Below are 15,926 nucleotides of genomic sequence, written 5' to 3' on the forward strand. Positions count from 1 at the left end.
AATCTATACAAACATACAGGACCTAGTGAGAGGCATTGCACACATCTATCTATCTATCTATCTATCTATCTATCTATCTATCTATCTATCTATCTATCTATCTATCTATCTATCTATCTATCTATCTATCTATCTATCTATCTATCTATCTATCTATCTATCTATCTATCTATCTATCTATCTATCTATACACACAATACACTGAGTGAATATGTGATTAGGCTAAAATCAACAAATATCCTCTATCAGATTTTAGTAAAGGGGGCACAACTAACCTCCCTTTCCACCTGTCAACTGGCCCCAATCACTCTATCCCTCAACCTTTATCTCTTCCCTTCCTGTCTCCTTGGCTGCCCTCTATATTCTGCCATGACCTCCCTCACCTCATCTCCCCCTTTCTCCAACCTCTGTGTTTCTCTCTGTCTCCTCCCTCCATCCCCTCCCTCTCTTCCCCGTGTCTCCAGGTCCACCTCGAATTAGACCCATGCGAGACATCACCGCAGTGGCGGGCAGAAATACCTATATAACGTGTCGTGTGATTGGGTACCCGTATTACTCCATTAAGTGGCTGAAGGACGGCATGCAGCTGCCTGATAATCATCGTCAAGTGGTGTTTGAGAACGGCACACTGAGGCTCACAGACGTGCAGAAGGGCGCAGACGAGGGGACCTACTTGTGTAGCGTTTTGATCCAGCCCCAGGTGTCAATCAACCAGACTGTCCACGTCACTGTCAAAGGTAAAGCTGAAGAGGAGTACGGATGCACTGGGCAGTGTTTTTGGTAAATTTATACCTATTTTATGAACCCAATTTATAGAATTAGGCTGCAGTAGAGATAAAGTGACACATCAGTTGACAGGGAGATATTGCATCTTCACGCTTTTCCCAAATCTATTTCAACTAGAGGTAATGCTCCATGCATACCCAAAATTCAAATTCACTTAAAACAGTAGTGAAAAAAAATCTTAAGAAATCAATCACCAATACTAATACTACTTTGGTTTTCAAACTGCTTCCTTTAGCTTAAAAAAAGATGGGGAAAAAAGCGATGCAAGTAAAATTTCTTGATGAAGAGCAGCTAGTCACTGCTACTTGGGGGACACCAGTGTACAAAGCTGTCAAGTGCAACTTTAGTAATGCTGTTGAATGCAGATGAATGGTGTTTTGGGGGTAGATTTATGTTTGTCGTGCGTATTTCATTTAGTCTGTGAGCGGGATAACGATGGCAGTAAGCAGGGCAGCTGCAGAGGTGTTTGAGGGTGTGTACATGTGCCTGTGTGTGAGTGTGTCTCTGATTTAATTAGATGAATAATAATGAAGCCTAGATTAAATCCCCCAGATGTCTCAGCTGTAGTACCCCCACCTCAACCTCCATTACTATGGCAACAGAATGACTTCCCCCTGCCAATTGGACTGTAACCAGAGCAGCTATTATGGGCTGCAGGAGATGTGGGGTGGTGGGGGGGTGCTGAAGAGGGGCCCACTGGCCAATGACCTTCTCCCTCTCTCTCTCAGACTCTTAGCATTGCTCCAGATGGCCACATTGCCGCTCTTCAACATCTATCACTGCCTTTATTCCACTGATTTCCTTTCTCTCTCCTCTAGTGCCACCGCTCATCCAGCCCTTCGATATCCCCTCTACCTCAGTGGGGAAGCTCATGTACATCGCCTGTGTGGTGTCATCTGGGGACATGCCCATACGCATCACCTGGCACAAAGACGGCCAGCTCATCGTGCCAGGCTCTGCCTCTGGTGTTGCAATAGAGACCAAAGAGTTCATGAGCTCCCTGCAAATTTCCAATGTGACACTGAAGCACAATGGAAACTACACCTGCATCGCCAGCAATGCTGCTGCAACTGTCAGCTGGGAAAGACAGTTGATTGTTACTGGTGAGGGGTGACGTGTAATGTGTAAAGTAACCGTAGAACTGTTTTGTGATCACTTACTTTTTGTAACTTCTACCAAGTTTTTCCATTTATATAAAATCAGGATTTCTGTTTCTCAGTGCCGCCGCGTTTTGTGGTGCAGCCCAACAATCAAGACTGTATCTATGGAAAAGCTGGAGTACTTAACTGCTCCGTGGAAGGTTACCCCCCTCCAAAAGTCATGTGGAAACATGCCAAAGGTAAAATCTGCACATTATCCTCATGGCATTGCAGTAAAAGCTACACACGAACAAGAAAAAGTATCATGCTTCCATACATGCTTTGTGTTGTGTCCTGCAGGCGTAGGAAACCCTCAGCAGTACCATCCTGTCCCACTAACTGGCCGTATCCAGATCATGTCAAACGGTTCTCTGCTGATCCGACATGTTCTTGAAGACGACCGGGGGTACTACCTCTGTCAGGCCTCCAACGGAGTGGGCTCAGACATCAGTAAAAGCATGATCCTTACTGTCAAGAGTAAGTGTCAATCCTCTGCTTTTTGGCATGAACCCACTTCTTTTCAAACCCACATCTCCTGGATTGCGCTGAGATAAGTCTCAGCTTTTTGGACAGGGGTCAGCTCTTCTAAGATGCACTTTTGCCCCAGGCTAGTGCGGCCTGTGCTTAACATAGCCTAACTTAGTCTGTGTCCTGCACATCCTTCACTGGGGGTGCCTTTCCTATTGACTGATGTTCTCTGGCTGTCAGCCTGTGCGCTACAGAATGTTTGGTGGGGAAAAGGGTTGATGAATTAGTGATGAAAGCAAAACCACAGGAACCTCTTCAATCAATAATCTACGTCTAAGTAACAGAGGAGGAAGAGAAGCGAAAGTAGAGACCGAAAATAATAAAAAGAGGGAGGAGGTGGTGTTAGAGGCCAGTGGGGCTTGAAGCATGAAATGAAAATGGGGAATAAAATGGAAAAAAAGAGATGTCTATACATGTGTAATATATCCTTGCTCAGTTTCCAATACTACACGCCCGTTTTCCCTCATGTCATTATTCCATACAAAACGATTCATCATGCTGACACTTGTCTATTTGCTCAGTCCCTGCCATGATCACCAGCCACCCAAACACTACCATGGCAAGGAAGGGCCAGATCAAGGAGCTGAACTGCACAGCACGGGGCGAGCAGCCCATTATTATCCGCTGGGAGAGAGGGGACACAGTCATTGACGCAGAGAGAAATCCCCGTTACTCCATCAGCATCAACAAAAAGGGGGATGAAGTCATCTCTACCCTAAAGGTCAGATAATATATACTTATACTCTTCAGGCCTTTAGTGTAGCTTAATGCCATTACACCGAACTATGCTAAAAAAAACTACTTCTACTATAGGCTATTGCAGGGTTTAATAAGCTTTAAAAAAAGTCCTATTAAAGGAAGTTATTATGGGAATATTTTTAGGATATTATATTCCTAAATTTCACACGTCATCTTTCCCTGCTTGTGCTGATGCTCGCAGCTTAACCCAGCCGAGCGAGGAGATTCTGTCTTCTTCTCCTGCCATGCCATCAACTCCTATGGAGAGGGCAGAGGGCTCATCCAACTCACTGTACAAGGTATTTCTACAAACAACTGCAAATCCCTCTTCTTTTATTTAAATAAAGAATTAAGGGGGAAAAAAGTATGTAAACAACCTAATGAGGAAAGATTATTTAACGAGATACTGATGGTGGTAAAAACAAAGGAAAATTCTTTTTTTTTCCACCCTCACGCAGAGCCACCCGATCCTCCCGAGCTCGAAGTACGGGAGGTGAAGGACAGAAGCATGAACTTGCGCTGGATCCAAAGGTTTGATGGCAACAGCATCATCACCAGCTATGACATTGAGTACAAAAACAAGTCAGGTGGGTTATTAAAAACAACAAGCCTAATCCCTAATGTAAAAGTTATTTCAATAATTAAAAACTGAAAAAATAAACCTCTGCTCATATTCAACAGACACATGGGATCACATGTACACAACCAGGAACATCTCACCCACCAACAATCAGGCCAACATTGTAGAGCTGCACCCGGCATGCGTTTATAGTATCCGCATGTACTCCTACAACAAGATTGGCCGCAGTCTTCCCAGCAAAGAGCTCACAATCAGTACCGAAGAAGCACGTAAGTGATTGTTTTTCTCTAAATATCACGTTTTTTTGCCTATCTAGTATTTGTTTTTGCTGTCTCTGTATGGAGTAGAGCCATCACTATCTGATATCTTCCATCAACAGCACCTGACGGGCCTCCGATGGATGTAATCCTGCAACCGATGACATCTCAGAGCATACGAGTCACATGGAGGGTAAAATCACTGTTGCTTACGACTTCATTTAAGTATTAAGCCTAGTATAAGTGGAAATAACTAGAAAGCAAACAATGATGGGATATAAAGATATGCTCCATGATTTAAAACAACAAGGTTTCAGTGATGTCACAAACAAATCCAAAATGTTAAGAGACACCTGTGAAATTGTTGGTTACAGAAATGCAAAAATTAACTAACTAAAATTTAGAATTTATCTCGTTTAATTTCTTTTTTTTTTTTTACATATTGCTGTCAAATTTCATAGTAAAACTTTTTTTCTCCAAAACTTTCAGGCTCCAAAAAAGGAGCTGCAAAACGGCGTGATCCGCGGCTACCAGATTGGATACAGAGAGAACGGTCCAGGTAGCAATGGCCAGTATAGTATTGTGGAGATGAAAGCTACGGGGGACAGTGAAGTGTACACCTTAGACAACCTAAAGAAGTTTGCCCAGTATGGGGTGGTGGTCCAAGCCTTCAACAGAGCTGGGACTGGCCCATCCAGTACTGAGATCAATGCTACCACTCTGGAAGATGGTAAGTGGACAGCAAGATGAAGAAAACGAGGAGAAGACTGTGAGATACAATTTAGGAGAGTATGGAAGGAAAAGAGGAGGGACTGTAAGAAAAAAATTTAAACATCCAAAAGGAACACATGAAAATAATAGTCAAATGCAATAACAGGATGAAACACTCATGAATGAACATAACATGCATGTAGAAATGCATGCTCAAACAAAATGTTAGAAATAAATTTGCAGCACATCCCCCATTATTCTTTCCACTTTAATTAGCACCTTCATTAGGCTGGTAGAGAGCGAGAGAGGAACAAGGAACCCCATTACTCTTTAAATGTCTGCCCACTCTACCTCCCTTTTCCCTGGTCTGCCTTCTTTATCTTCCCTTTCTTCCCATGGGTTCCCTTGTCATCCTCCTCACTGGTCCTCTGTCTATTATCCGTGTTTTTATTTCTTATACTTTTTTGGACCCTTCCTGTCTGAGAGGAGAGTAATGACGGGCACTTGGATGATGAAAATTGGCCACGCAGGTAGTCAGAAGCTGCCTCTACAGCTTCAATTAGCTTAAACAAGAACATTGTCTTCCTTTAGATTGTATCCTCCACATTTCAGCTCACACCCTGCTCATCTGCATTTTGACCCCTTTGGTGTAGCTCTTTTACTATTCATGTTGCTCTCTCAGTGCTCTTCCTCCTCTCCATCAACCCCCCTCCACTTCTACTCTCCTCTCTAAAAGCTAGGAATGAACAAGGAGCTATTCAGGACTAATTTGAGCTTGTTTGACTGATTTATTTCAGCGGAGATTTCCTGTGGTTTGTGACATTGAGTTATTATTACTTATCAGTGCTTCGGCTGCCATGCTACGTCGGACCAGATTTCAGTAGAAGCCATTAAAACACTAAGAGTACTCAAATATAGTTTAACAGTGCAGCACTAACACTCACTCTCTATGTTCCCCAGTGCCCAGCGAGCCTCCGCAGAATGTGAGAGCAATCTCTGTGACATCAGATGAGGCAGTGATCACATGGGCAGAGCCTCCACGGCTGACGCTGCACGGTGTGCTGAAAGGCTACCGGGTTGTGTTTTGGTCCCTCTTCCCTGACGGAGGTGGGTGCTGTGGGGGCCAGGCCCAGTGGCCAATGCAGAGTAATTATCACCTATCTCATTCTAAGATTCACCAACCCGTCCTCCCACTCACCTACCTTTCTGTCAGTGCTGTGAGTCAGAATGTTTTAATGTGTATCCACACCTTTCTCATAAAGCACTTCCTGGTCCTGTGTGTTTTTGAATTTGTCTGTTTGTCAAATAGATTGTATGTCCAAGATGGAGATATGGCTCAACTTTAGCTTAAGGGCTAGCCTTTGATTTGACAGAAGTGACCACATTTAGATGAGAGGGTGATGCACCCATCCATAGACAGCGGGGGTGCATCACACAGGCACAAATACCTATTTACTACATACAAATAAAACTCTTGGAAAACTAACAGTTAGTTGCACAGCGTGCTATATTATTTGCCAGATAACTGCTCCAGAAGCACCAACACCCCAGACACGATCAACATCATGCACCTAATAATACAAAGCATAAGTCCTAATCACATTTAATTGACTGAGTTATATAAAAAAGATGCCTCTGTAGAGTTCTTATGACTTGCTACAACATCATTTTTATGTAGCATATTGCAAACATGTTTTTTTTTTTCAGCTCTTAAGTTAGTCATTTTAATTTGAAAGTCGCCTTAAGGTATTTGAGTTTTTGGCACTTCTGCACTTATTTTATTTTTCACCCCCAAAGATTTCTGTTAAGTCTGTCATAGTTTCTTAGATTTTTAATAAAACTTGTGATCAGAAAGTCACACAGTATAGCAATGAGTGTCTGTGTGTTGTAGGTCCAATATCTGTGCAACTCTGTTTCCTAAAAAAATATTTACTCCTCCTTTAGACACAATTTTGAAATAGGAAGGTAATTATATTCATGAAAAAAAAAGTAATGGCCACGTATTACATTACCAAATAAATGCAACTGCAAATAAATATATTTTTTAGGAAACAGAGTTGATGTGTGTTGTTACTCCTATCATCACCTACAGCTTCTAAAAAGAGTTTTTCTCCTCTCCCTCAGAATGGGGAGAGATGCAAAACATCACCACCACACGTGAACAGGTGGAACTGCGAGGGCTCGAGAAGTTCACTAACTACAGTGTTCAGGTGCTGGCCTACACACAAGCTGGCGATGGGGTCCGCAGCAATGTCCTCTATATCCAAACCCGAGAGGATCGTGAGTATACAATTCATTTGTTTTTTACATGAAGAAAAGTGTGCAATGTAAGGAGATGGGAAATGGGATAAAGGTAGATTTTAAAAAAGGGAGCTGGTTGTATCTCAAACCCATAACAAAAGCTCATAACAAGCTATGCTGGGAATCTCCATTAGCTGTGCTAATGAGAATTAAGAGGCTTTGAGTCCACAGCTCAGGGCTAAGGGAGGTGTTTCGGGAGGAGGAGGGAGAAGTGATGTCTTAGAGCATATAGCATCCAGGAGTCAGCCATCGGCCTGGGCCTGCATCCTTACCACCAGCCCTCTTGCCATAGGCATAGGGATTAACTCCTTTTGGATTAGAGAGAATTAATTTTGTGCTTACACCATTGGAGGCAGGATTACAGCCAGATCCATGTCTCTTTATAAAGGAGGAGGAGGGGCCTGGGGGGCTGAAGATGGAAAGATACAATGGCGATTGCACAGCCCGTTCTTGGCTGACAAAAAATAATGAGTGAAAAAATTATAAGAGAAACACCACAGCTGAGGTGTTTGTTTATTTGTGTCTAGACTGCTGTCCTCTTCTGATTGACTCAGTGTTCCATCGTGTATTTTTATAAATGAGACTGTTCACTTAGTAGTGTTCTCTAGTTCTGCAGCAGACTGTCTTGGCAGACTGTCTGTCTGTGTATCTGTCTGTCTGGAGTCCTGGGCAGATTTTGGGCACCAGATGGGACCTGACTGTCCCATCTCCTACTGGTGCTTTGACATGGGGGTCCAGTTATGATAATGATAGCCTCCTGTGCGCCTCCCTGCTGCCATTGTTACATGATCCCTGTCACTTTTTTTGTCCCTGCTTACTTCATTTAAAACTTGCATCTCTGCTTTCTGAGTTTTTGTTGTTTTCTTGCCCACTCATGTCCTCTGTAGGGGAAAGAGATCTGAGGGTAGAGAGCATCAGGGGGCCTCACAAAGAAAACAAGAGGAATGGGGGATGGATTTAGAGGGCTGGGTCTTACACTGTGGTAGCCTCCTTCTGTAGAGGCCAGATGAGGCCCACTGTCAGGCACAAGTTATATTTATGGTTTGGTTTGAATAGGGTTGATAGTGTGGACCCAGTACTGTAAGACCAATGAAACAAAAGCATTATTGTTCACCTTTCACAGTATCCAGTGTCCTGATGTGTTTTTGTAAAGTGTGCATGTTTTTTAAGCCCCTTTTGTGCCATTATCTCGTAATCAGAGTATTAAACAGTGTCCAGTGCCAAGCTGAAGTGGCTAGCAGAGGATCAGACACTAATGTCTAATCTGTTTGAGAGTTTTGAGAATGCTGGGTGTCACAGAGTCAGAACTGCTGACCAGTGTCTGAATGAACATATGTCACAGCCATCCCCTCAAAAGGATGTTTTTCAAAGTCCTTCCAGAGCAGCTTAGTACAGGCTAAGACTTCCAATCCGCAAAAAAAAGCCTGTTCACTTTAATAGCTATCCAACACCCAGCATGTGCCTGCACAAACACAAACACACACACATATGGATGCCCGCCATGCTGATGTTGCTATGTCTTTTCTCCTAGTTCCTGGTCCACCGGCTGGCATCAAGGCAGTTCCCTCCTCCTCAACTAGTGTGGTTGTGTCCTGGTTGCCTCCTCTCAAACCAAATGGCATTATCCGCAAGTACACCATCTACTGCTCCAGTCCCGGATCTGGACAGCCAGTAAGTGCCTCCTCTGTGGGTGTGATTCATATAGGGCCAATTTATCTCTGAGGTCCGTGTAAACCAAGTAACTTATTAAATTACCAATGGAAATAATTCATTTGTAAGCGCTGTTATTAAATGAACCAGTATGCATGCATTTGTGTGTGTGTGTGTGTGTGTGTGTGTGTGTGTGTGTGTGTGTGTGTGTGTGTGTGTGTGTGTGTGTGTGTGTGTGTTGCGCATGTCTCTCTTTCACTGTGTTTGCACCATCGCTTTATTTCCTGCCCTCCCAGATGAACAGATGAGGTTGTCTTGGCAACGTGATGAGACGTAGATATGCAAATGAGCCAGAGAACAAGCTCACACATGCACACTGCCGCATCAGAAGCACACACTCACAGAGACATCACATTTCGACATTTTCTATTTATACACATACGTGCAAGCATTTCAATTGTGGTTAGATCATGTGCACACAAACACCAGCACACGGTGAAGTCTGATATCAGGCTAGAATCTCACTTTCTTATTATTCACAAATACTCCTCCCTCTCTGTGCATGAGTGCCATGTAAATGAGCACAGGCAGGGAGGAGAGAGGGAAGGAGGGAGGGGGGTGGAAAGAAGGTTGAGAGAGAAAAAGAAGCACACCATTAGAGGTAGGGAAAGACCGAGGGGAAATGAGAGAAAAAGAGAGGGATGAGGGAAGAGGGAGAGACAGGCAGGGTGGAATGGAGGAGAGAGGAGGGTATCAGTCACATCGAGATGAGAGTGCTTTTGTCCGTCTTTTCATTATCTCCCTGTATCACTCCCTGGATCACCACAACACCGCCACGATGCTGAAGGAATGTTCGAACCCCCTGCACACAAACACACACACACTTATGCACATCCTCCCCTTCCTGTGTCCCTCCATCCAGTCCTCTTCACTGAGCTAGACAGAGAGGGAAAGAAAAAGCAAATGGTGAAAGAACACAGAGATGAACAGATTAAAGAGAGAGAACAGCGGATCATCTTAAGAGACAACAGTCTTTTTGTGCATTGCCATGTATGTGTTTGTGTGGATGCAGGTGAGTGTGTGTTCATTCTCAAAGGTTTGCTTGGAGGAAAAATACATCCAAGCAAACCTTAAATCCAGTGTTGAGTACAGCATTATAAGTAGCTGTAGGTCATTTGCATCAAATTTATTTTGAGTAGTGGGACAAATAGACAGCTCCGCACAAAGGTTTACATTTTCTGTTTTGCCTTTCTTGTGTTGACCTAAAACCTGTGTTCAATTCTGAGCAATCATACTGCTCGCTGTGCATATTTTCTATAGTTTTTGTTTAAAAAAAGACATGGTTTTATGGGTTTTGCCTGAACAAAAAAAAACAAAAAACAGAGAGAGAGAGAATACCACATACCACATCTGTTTCTCCTTTACAACCAAAACACTCAGTTTGCTCTGCAAAAAGCTTTAACTCCCTCAAAACATTCAAATGATGTCAAGTTGTATACAGCATAAGATCTACGTTGTTCAGACAATAAATTCACAAGTTGATCTGGGTGGAAATGGAATCCATAAGGAGGTCAGCCATAGCTGAGAAAACCCGGCAAAAATAATGCACAGTATCATCCTTAAATTTTGGGAAAGACAAATAAAGAAAGAGTCAAAAATGCAAGTTGCTGTCAGTGTATCAGAGACAAAACATCTCAGTGGACTCTATGTTTGTGCTTTGGATTTAAGTGATTCGAGAAACAATATATGTATCATTTCTGCCTTTTATCACGAGGCAAACACTGCCAGTGAGGCTAATAAGTTACAATTTTAAACAAACAGATGACATTGACAGATGTATTTGGCTTTCCCTTTATTTCTCCAAAAAGTATGCTTTTTTGTTGTTTCAAGATACCGACAGTGTTCAAGGAAAATTGCACACCTCCTTTTTCACTGAGCGCATTTTGATGTGTCACAATAGGAAAAGGACAGATGTAAAAAAAAACTGTTTAATCTGTCAACTGCAGGAGCATTAGTTTCAGTTTCCTGGTGTCACGTATGTTATGCTGAAACTTAAACAGAATAGAGCCTAAATTAATGTTATGTTCATCTTAATTTCCTTTGTAGCTTTATAAAATGTAGCACTTTAATCAAGTCCACAAGCTGCCACCACTCCTGTTATATTACTGTTTTATTTGCTAACATGACATTGCGTGCCCTCTGTCCCAGGCTCCCAGTGAGTATGAGGCCAACCCAGAGATGCTCTTCTACCGTATCACGCACCTTACCCGCGGTAAACAATACCTCATCTGGGCTGCAGCTGTGACAACTGCTGGAAGAGGCAACATTAGCGCAAAGGTCACTGTGGAGCCTGCTGGGAAAGGTGGGTCCTCCAGGCATGCCAGTTGTAGAGAAGAAGGGTAAAGGGATTTGTGCAAAGGTTATCAGGGAGAGCGCGGTAAACATGGCTATGAACTGGCAGCATGATCTCCTTTACACAGATCACTTTCATCAGTCTCCCTCCCTCTCGCTCTGTGTACAATCTCTGCTATTGATTGACAGCCGTGGTATTGATTGAGCAGCGGCTGTGTTGCAAGAAACGTTGTTGTTAATTATGTGGTGATGAACAGGGCCTATCCAGTAAAATGACCCTTGGGGAGAGAGATAGCAGGCAAAATCAATAGAAGGGAGGATTTATGGAGAAATGATAGACTCGAGACTAAGAGTTTTGACAGGGGGCTACATTAAAACACTATGGTACAGCTTTTTAATCCCCCAGGAAAAACGATTCAGGCCCACTTAATCATCCAAAAGCAGACACAGAAAGACAAGTTGAAGTATGAATAGAGTCATTTTGGTGTAATGCTTACTATCTGAGTTTAACATCATGTGCTAAAGATGCATGTTGAGTTTTACTGGTTGCATCTTTGTGTGCAGTCCCAGCTAAAATCCTGTCCTTTGGGGGCACTGTGACCACTCCCTGGATGAAGGAAGTACGTCTGCCCTGCAGCTCAGTGGGAGAGCCTACTCCCACAATTAAATGGACCAAAGACAGGTCAGAGCGGTCACTGTATACCCTTAGATATCAGAGATATCATGCACACATGCTGATGCTATTTCTTGTGAGGAAAATTGATTTTTTTAAAACTGCTCTTAATCCTGAATAACCTGTCTGCTCTTTATCAGTGAGGACTCTGCCATTCCTGTGACAGCTGACAGCCAACGGCAGATCTTATCCAATGGTACACTGGTGCTACGCTTAGTCAAAGCAGAGGATTCTGGGTACTACACCTGTACGGCCACTAATACCCTAGGCTTTGACACCATCATAGTAAACCTTGTGGTACAAGGTAAGAAGAAACAGAAAATTTATAAACTTATTTGAGTGAAACAGACACTTCTGTCCTGGTGCTAAGTTATTGTCTGTGTGTGTGTACATCCAGTTCCTCCTGACCAGCCTCGTCTGACTGTCTCCACTACTTCCACCTCCTCCATCACCCTGGCTTGGATTCCTGGGGATAATGGAGGAAGCTCCATCAGGGGTATTTAAATATTGTTGACCTGTTTTTTAAGGGTGCTTCACACTTTTGATGTCATATGTACTTATCCAGTTGTGCAACAAGCTTATGTTTCTAGGTAAAAGGAAGTCAAACTGCAGCTGGCTGTAGCTAATTGTAGCTGATTGTTGCCCCCTGGTGTCCAACAGATGGAGCTGCAGCAAGGATACACCACCATTAGTAGCTGTGTTTGACATAAATGTGTACTGGTGTGCCTGCAGGATTTGTGCTGCAGTATTCTGTGGACAACACAGAGGAATGGAGAGATGTGTTCATCAGCTCCAGCGAGCGTTCCTTCAGGTTGGACAATCTCCGCTGTGGAACTTGGTACAAGGTCAAGTTGGCTGCCAAGAACAGTGTGGGCTCAGGACGTATCAGTGAGATCATTGAGGCAAAGACGCATGGAAGAGGTGAGGGGTCTAGAGAAAAGTGTTGAAGCTGGAATTAAGTCGAAATAAATCTTCTCTTTCTTTACTGTCTGTTCTTGTAGCAGCAGTTACAACTTTCTTCTCAAACATGAAGCCATCAATGCATCACAGATAAATACATCTTAAATTGCTAATTTATGATTATCTTTCTAACCTAGTGTCTTTTCCTTTTCCAGAACCGGTGTTCAACAAGGACCAGCCACTGCTAACGCACATCAACTCCACTCATGCAGGCCTCAACCTTCAGGGTTGGACCAGCGGGGGCTGCCCTATCACTGACCTGATGCTGGACTTTAGGCCCAAAGGTACTTGGGCCTGGCAGAGCCTCAAGGCCAATTCCACAAATCAGCTTTTCCTCAGTGAGCTGCGAGAGGCCACCTGGTACGAGCTCAAAATGAAGGCCTGCAACAGTGCTGGGTGTGGCAACCAGACCTCCCAGTTTGCCACAACTGACTACGATGGGAGTAAGTCTTTCCTAGTTTTTTAGGTCTTGGTGTATCTTTTTCCTCTCATTCATGTTTCTGTTACTGACTCTTGTAAATTTTATCAAATTTTTCTTCTCCTTCTACTCTCATTAGGTACAATCCCTCCCATTAAATCAGCTCGTGGAGAGGGGGACGATGTGAAGAAACTGTTCTCTATCGGCTCTCCTGTCATTCTGGTTACCCTTGGCGTTGCTTTGCTCTTCATTATACGAAAGAAACGCAAGGAGAAGAGGCTCAAACGACTTAGAGGTGGGAAGTAAACTATTTAATATACTAACACAAGTGACAAGCTGAAAAAATATGTCTTAATTATATAATTATACCGTCTTCTCGCAGATGCTAAGAGCCTTGCAGAGATGCTTATCAGGTAAGAGACAGCTTTATTTGTTATGTGTACTGTATAGAATAGCTGTATTTTGCATAAATAAATCACTTACAAGCAATTTCAGGCTTAATATATATGTTTTTGTTTTTTTGTCTCTGTGTAGCAAGAACAATCGAAGCATAGACACTCCAGTGAAGGGTCCTCCTCAAGGACCAAGGCTCCATATTGACATCCCACGTGTCCAGCTCCTCATTGAAGACAAGGAAGGCATCAAACAGATAGGCATGTGACCACACATTGACAGCAACACAGCTGCCATTCATAGAGGGGTTTTTAGAAGCCTCTAAAAGATCTTAGTAACTCGTTTATTTCCTTGCTTGCAACAGGAGAGGACAAGGCAGCAGTGCCGGTGACAGACACAGAGTTCAGCCAGTCAGTGAATCCACAGAACTTCTGTACAGGCGTTTCTCTGCATCACCAAGCCCTTATCCAGAATTCAGGCCCTTTGATTGACATGTCAGACATTCGGCCTGGCACAAGTGAGTTTGTTTTAGGTTCATATTTGTTCTGCTTGTCACAGCTTTCAGTGAAATAGTTTGAGGCTTTAAATATGAGCAACAGATTTGATCTTTTATTGAAGTACATCTCCAATACATTTGAGAAAATATAGACTTATTGACAGCTAATACATGGATACCAAGCATCTTTGATCCTTAGATGTTCTCTGATCCCTGTGACCTCTCTCTTCTCAGACCCAGTGTCACGAAAGAGCATAAAATCAGCCCACAGCTCTAGAAACAGATACTCCAGCCAGTGGACGCTTAGCCGCCCAAGTCAAAGTCAGTCAACAGCCTCTGCACGAACTCTGACGTCTGACTGGCGGACGATGGGCTCTCATGGCATCACAGCCACCGAGAGTGACAGCTACAGTGCCAGCCTCTCACAGGACACAGGTGGGTTAAAATTAAGAAAACTTACTCTCTTGTAACTGAGTAGCTAAGTAAATGGTTGAAAAAAACTACACTTCTTTTCTTTCAGATAAGGGAAGGAACAGCATGGTGTCCACAGAGAGCGCGTCCTCCACCTACGAGGAGCTGGCTAGGGCGTATGAGCACGCCAAGCTGGAGGAGCATCTACAACACGCCAAGTTTACAATCACAGAATGTTTTATCTCTGATAGCTCGTCTGATCAAATGACGACAGGTACCAATGACCCAGCAGACAGCATGACCTCCCTCAGTACACCCTCTGAACCAGGCATCTGCCGCTTCACTGCCTCACCACCCAAACCGCAGGACTACGACCGCGGTAAAAATGTGGCTGTGCCCATTCCCCACCGTGCTAACAAAAGTAAGTATCAGAGCTGAGACCCATGTGGGGACGCTGTTCTTTTGATTTGTTGTTTGTACTTGTTTTACATTCAGTGCACATGTAGAATTACACATAATTACAGTTAGGACACCCATATGTATGTATTGCATGCCCACAATTAAAGACACACAAGGATGAGAGTAACAAAAAGCCACTGGTTGCTAAAACAACAACTAGATTTTTGTCCCAAGCCATTTTGAAATCTACTTCCACATCAGTTCCTCATTTTCATACTATACAGTGGCTTGCAAAAATATTCGGCCCCCTTGATCTTTTCCACATTTTGTCACATTACAGCCACAAACATGAATCAATTTTATTGGAATTCCACGTGAAAGATCAATACAAAGTGGTGTACACGTGAGAAGTGGAACAAAAATCATACATGATTCCAAACATTTTTTACAAATAAATAACTGAAAAGTGGGGTGTGTGTAATTTTTCAGCCCCCTGAGTCAATACTTTGTAGAACCACCTTTTGCTGCAATTCCAGCTGCCAGTCTTTTAGGTTATGTCTCTACCAGCTTTGCACATCTAGAGACTGAAATTCTTGCCCATTCTTCTTTGCAAAACAGCTCCAGCTCAGTCAGATTAGATGGACAGCGTTTGTGAACAGCAGTTTTCAGATCTTGCCACAGATTCTCGATTGGATTTAGATCTGGACTTTGACTGGGCCAGTCTAACACATGGATATGTTTTGTGTTAAACTATTCCATTGTTGCCCTGGCTTTATGTTTAGGGTTGTTGTCCTGCTGGAAGGTGAACCTCCGCCCCAGTCTCAAGTCTTTTGCAGACTCCAAGAGGTTTTCTTCCAAGATTGCCCTGTATTTGGCTCCATCCATCTTCCCATCAACTCTGACCAGCTTCCCTGTCCCTGCTGAAGAGAAGCATCCCCAGAGCATGATGCTGCCACCACCATACTTGACAGTGGGGATGGTGTGTTCAGAGTGATGTGCAGTGTTAGTTTTCTGCCACACATAACATTTTGCATTTTGGCCAAAAAGTTCCATTTTGGTCTCATCTGACCAGAGCACCTTCTTCCACATGTTTGCTGTGTCCCCCACATGGCTTGTGGCAAACTGCAAACGGGA

The 15,926-nt window shown here is 43.4% G+C and overlaps 1 protein-coding gene across 2 annotated transcripts in view; it reads left to right on the forward strand.

The window, feature by feature from the left end:
• The window catches only part of LOC146623995 (cell adhesion molecule DSCAML1-like), a 54,175-nt gene that overhangs the window by 35,312 nt on the left and 2,937 nt on the right, over positions 1 to 15,926 (forward strand). The window contains exons 8-32 of one of the 2 annotated variants that reach the window (XM_085363578.1): positions 465 to 737; positions 1,605 to 1,889; positions 2,006 to 2,125; positions 2,226 to 2,402; positions 2,975 to 3,174; positions 3,394 to 3,490; positions 3,650 to 3,778; positions 3,873 to 4,040; positions 4,151 to 4,221; positions 4,518 to 4,758; positions 5,700 to 5,885; positions 6,864 to 7,019; positions 8,572 to 8,711; positions 10,899 to 11,052; positions 11,607 to 11,724; positions 11,856 to 12,019; positions 12,113 to 12,211; positions 12,448 to 12,636; positions 12,831 to 13,118; positions 13,233 to 13,388; positions 13,476 to 13,506; positions 13,628 to 13,746; positions 13,851 to 14,003; positions 14,217 to 14,417; positions 14,503 to 14,814. In XM_085363578.1, the coding sequence (XP_085219704.1) occupies positions 465 to 737; positions 1,605 to 1,889; positions 2,006 to 2,125; positions 2,226 to 2,402; positions 2,975 to 3,174; positions 3,394 to 3,490; positions 3,650 to 3,778; positions 3,873 to 4,040; positions 4,151 to 4,221; positions 4,518 to 4,758; positions 5,700 to 5,885; positions 6,864 to 7,019; positions 8,572 to 8,711; positions 10,899 to 11,052; positions 11,607 to 11,724; positions 11,856 to 12,019; positions 12,113 to 12,211; positions 12,448 to 12,636; positions 12,831 to 13,118; positions 13,233 to 13,388; positions 13,476 to 13,506; positions 13,628 to 13,746; positions 13,851 to 14,003; positions 14,217 to 14,417; positions 14,503 to 14,814 (4,227 nt within the window). The remainder of the gene's footprint in view (positions 1 to 464; positions 738 to 1,604; positions 1,890 to 2,005; positions 2,126 to 2,225; positions 2,403 to 2,974; positions 3,175 to 3,393; positions 3,491 to 3,649; positions 3,779 to 3,872; positions 4,041 to 4,150; positions 4,222 to 4,517; positions 4,759 to 5,699; positions 5,886 to 6,863; positions 7,020 to 8,571; positions 8,712 to 10,898; positions 11,053 to 11,606; positions 11,725 to 11,855; positions 12,020 to 12,112; positions 12,212 to 12,447; positions 12,637 to 12,830; positions 13,119 to 13,232; positions 13,389 to 13,475; positions 13,507 to 13,627; positions 13,747 to 13,850; positions 14,004 to 14,216; positions 14,418 to 14,502; positions 14,815 to 15,926) is intronic. The other variant, XM_085363579.1, reaches the window with a different exon arrangement.

Source organism: Diplotaxodon limnothrissa, linkage group LG10 (assembly GCF_057381915.1).
Source record: "Diplotaxodon limnothrissa isolate DT_005_m linkage group LG10, D_limnothrissa_male_GT1.1, whole genome shotgun sequence".
Taxonomy (NCBI): domain Eukaryota; kingdom Metazoa; phylum Chordata; class Actinopteri; order Cichliformes; family Cichlidae; genus Diplotaxodon; species Diplotaxodon limnothrissa.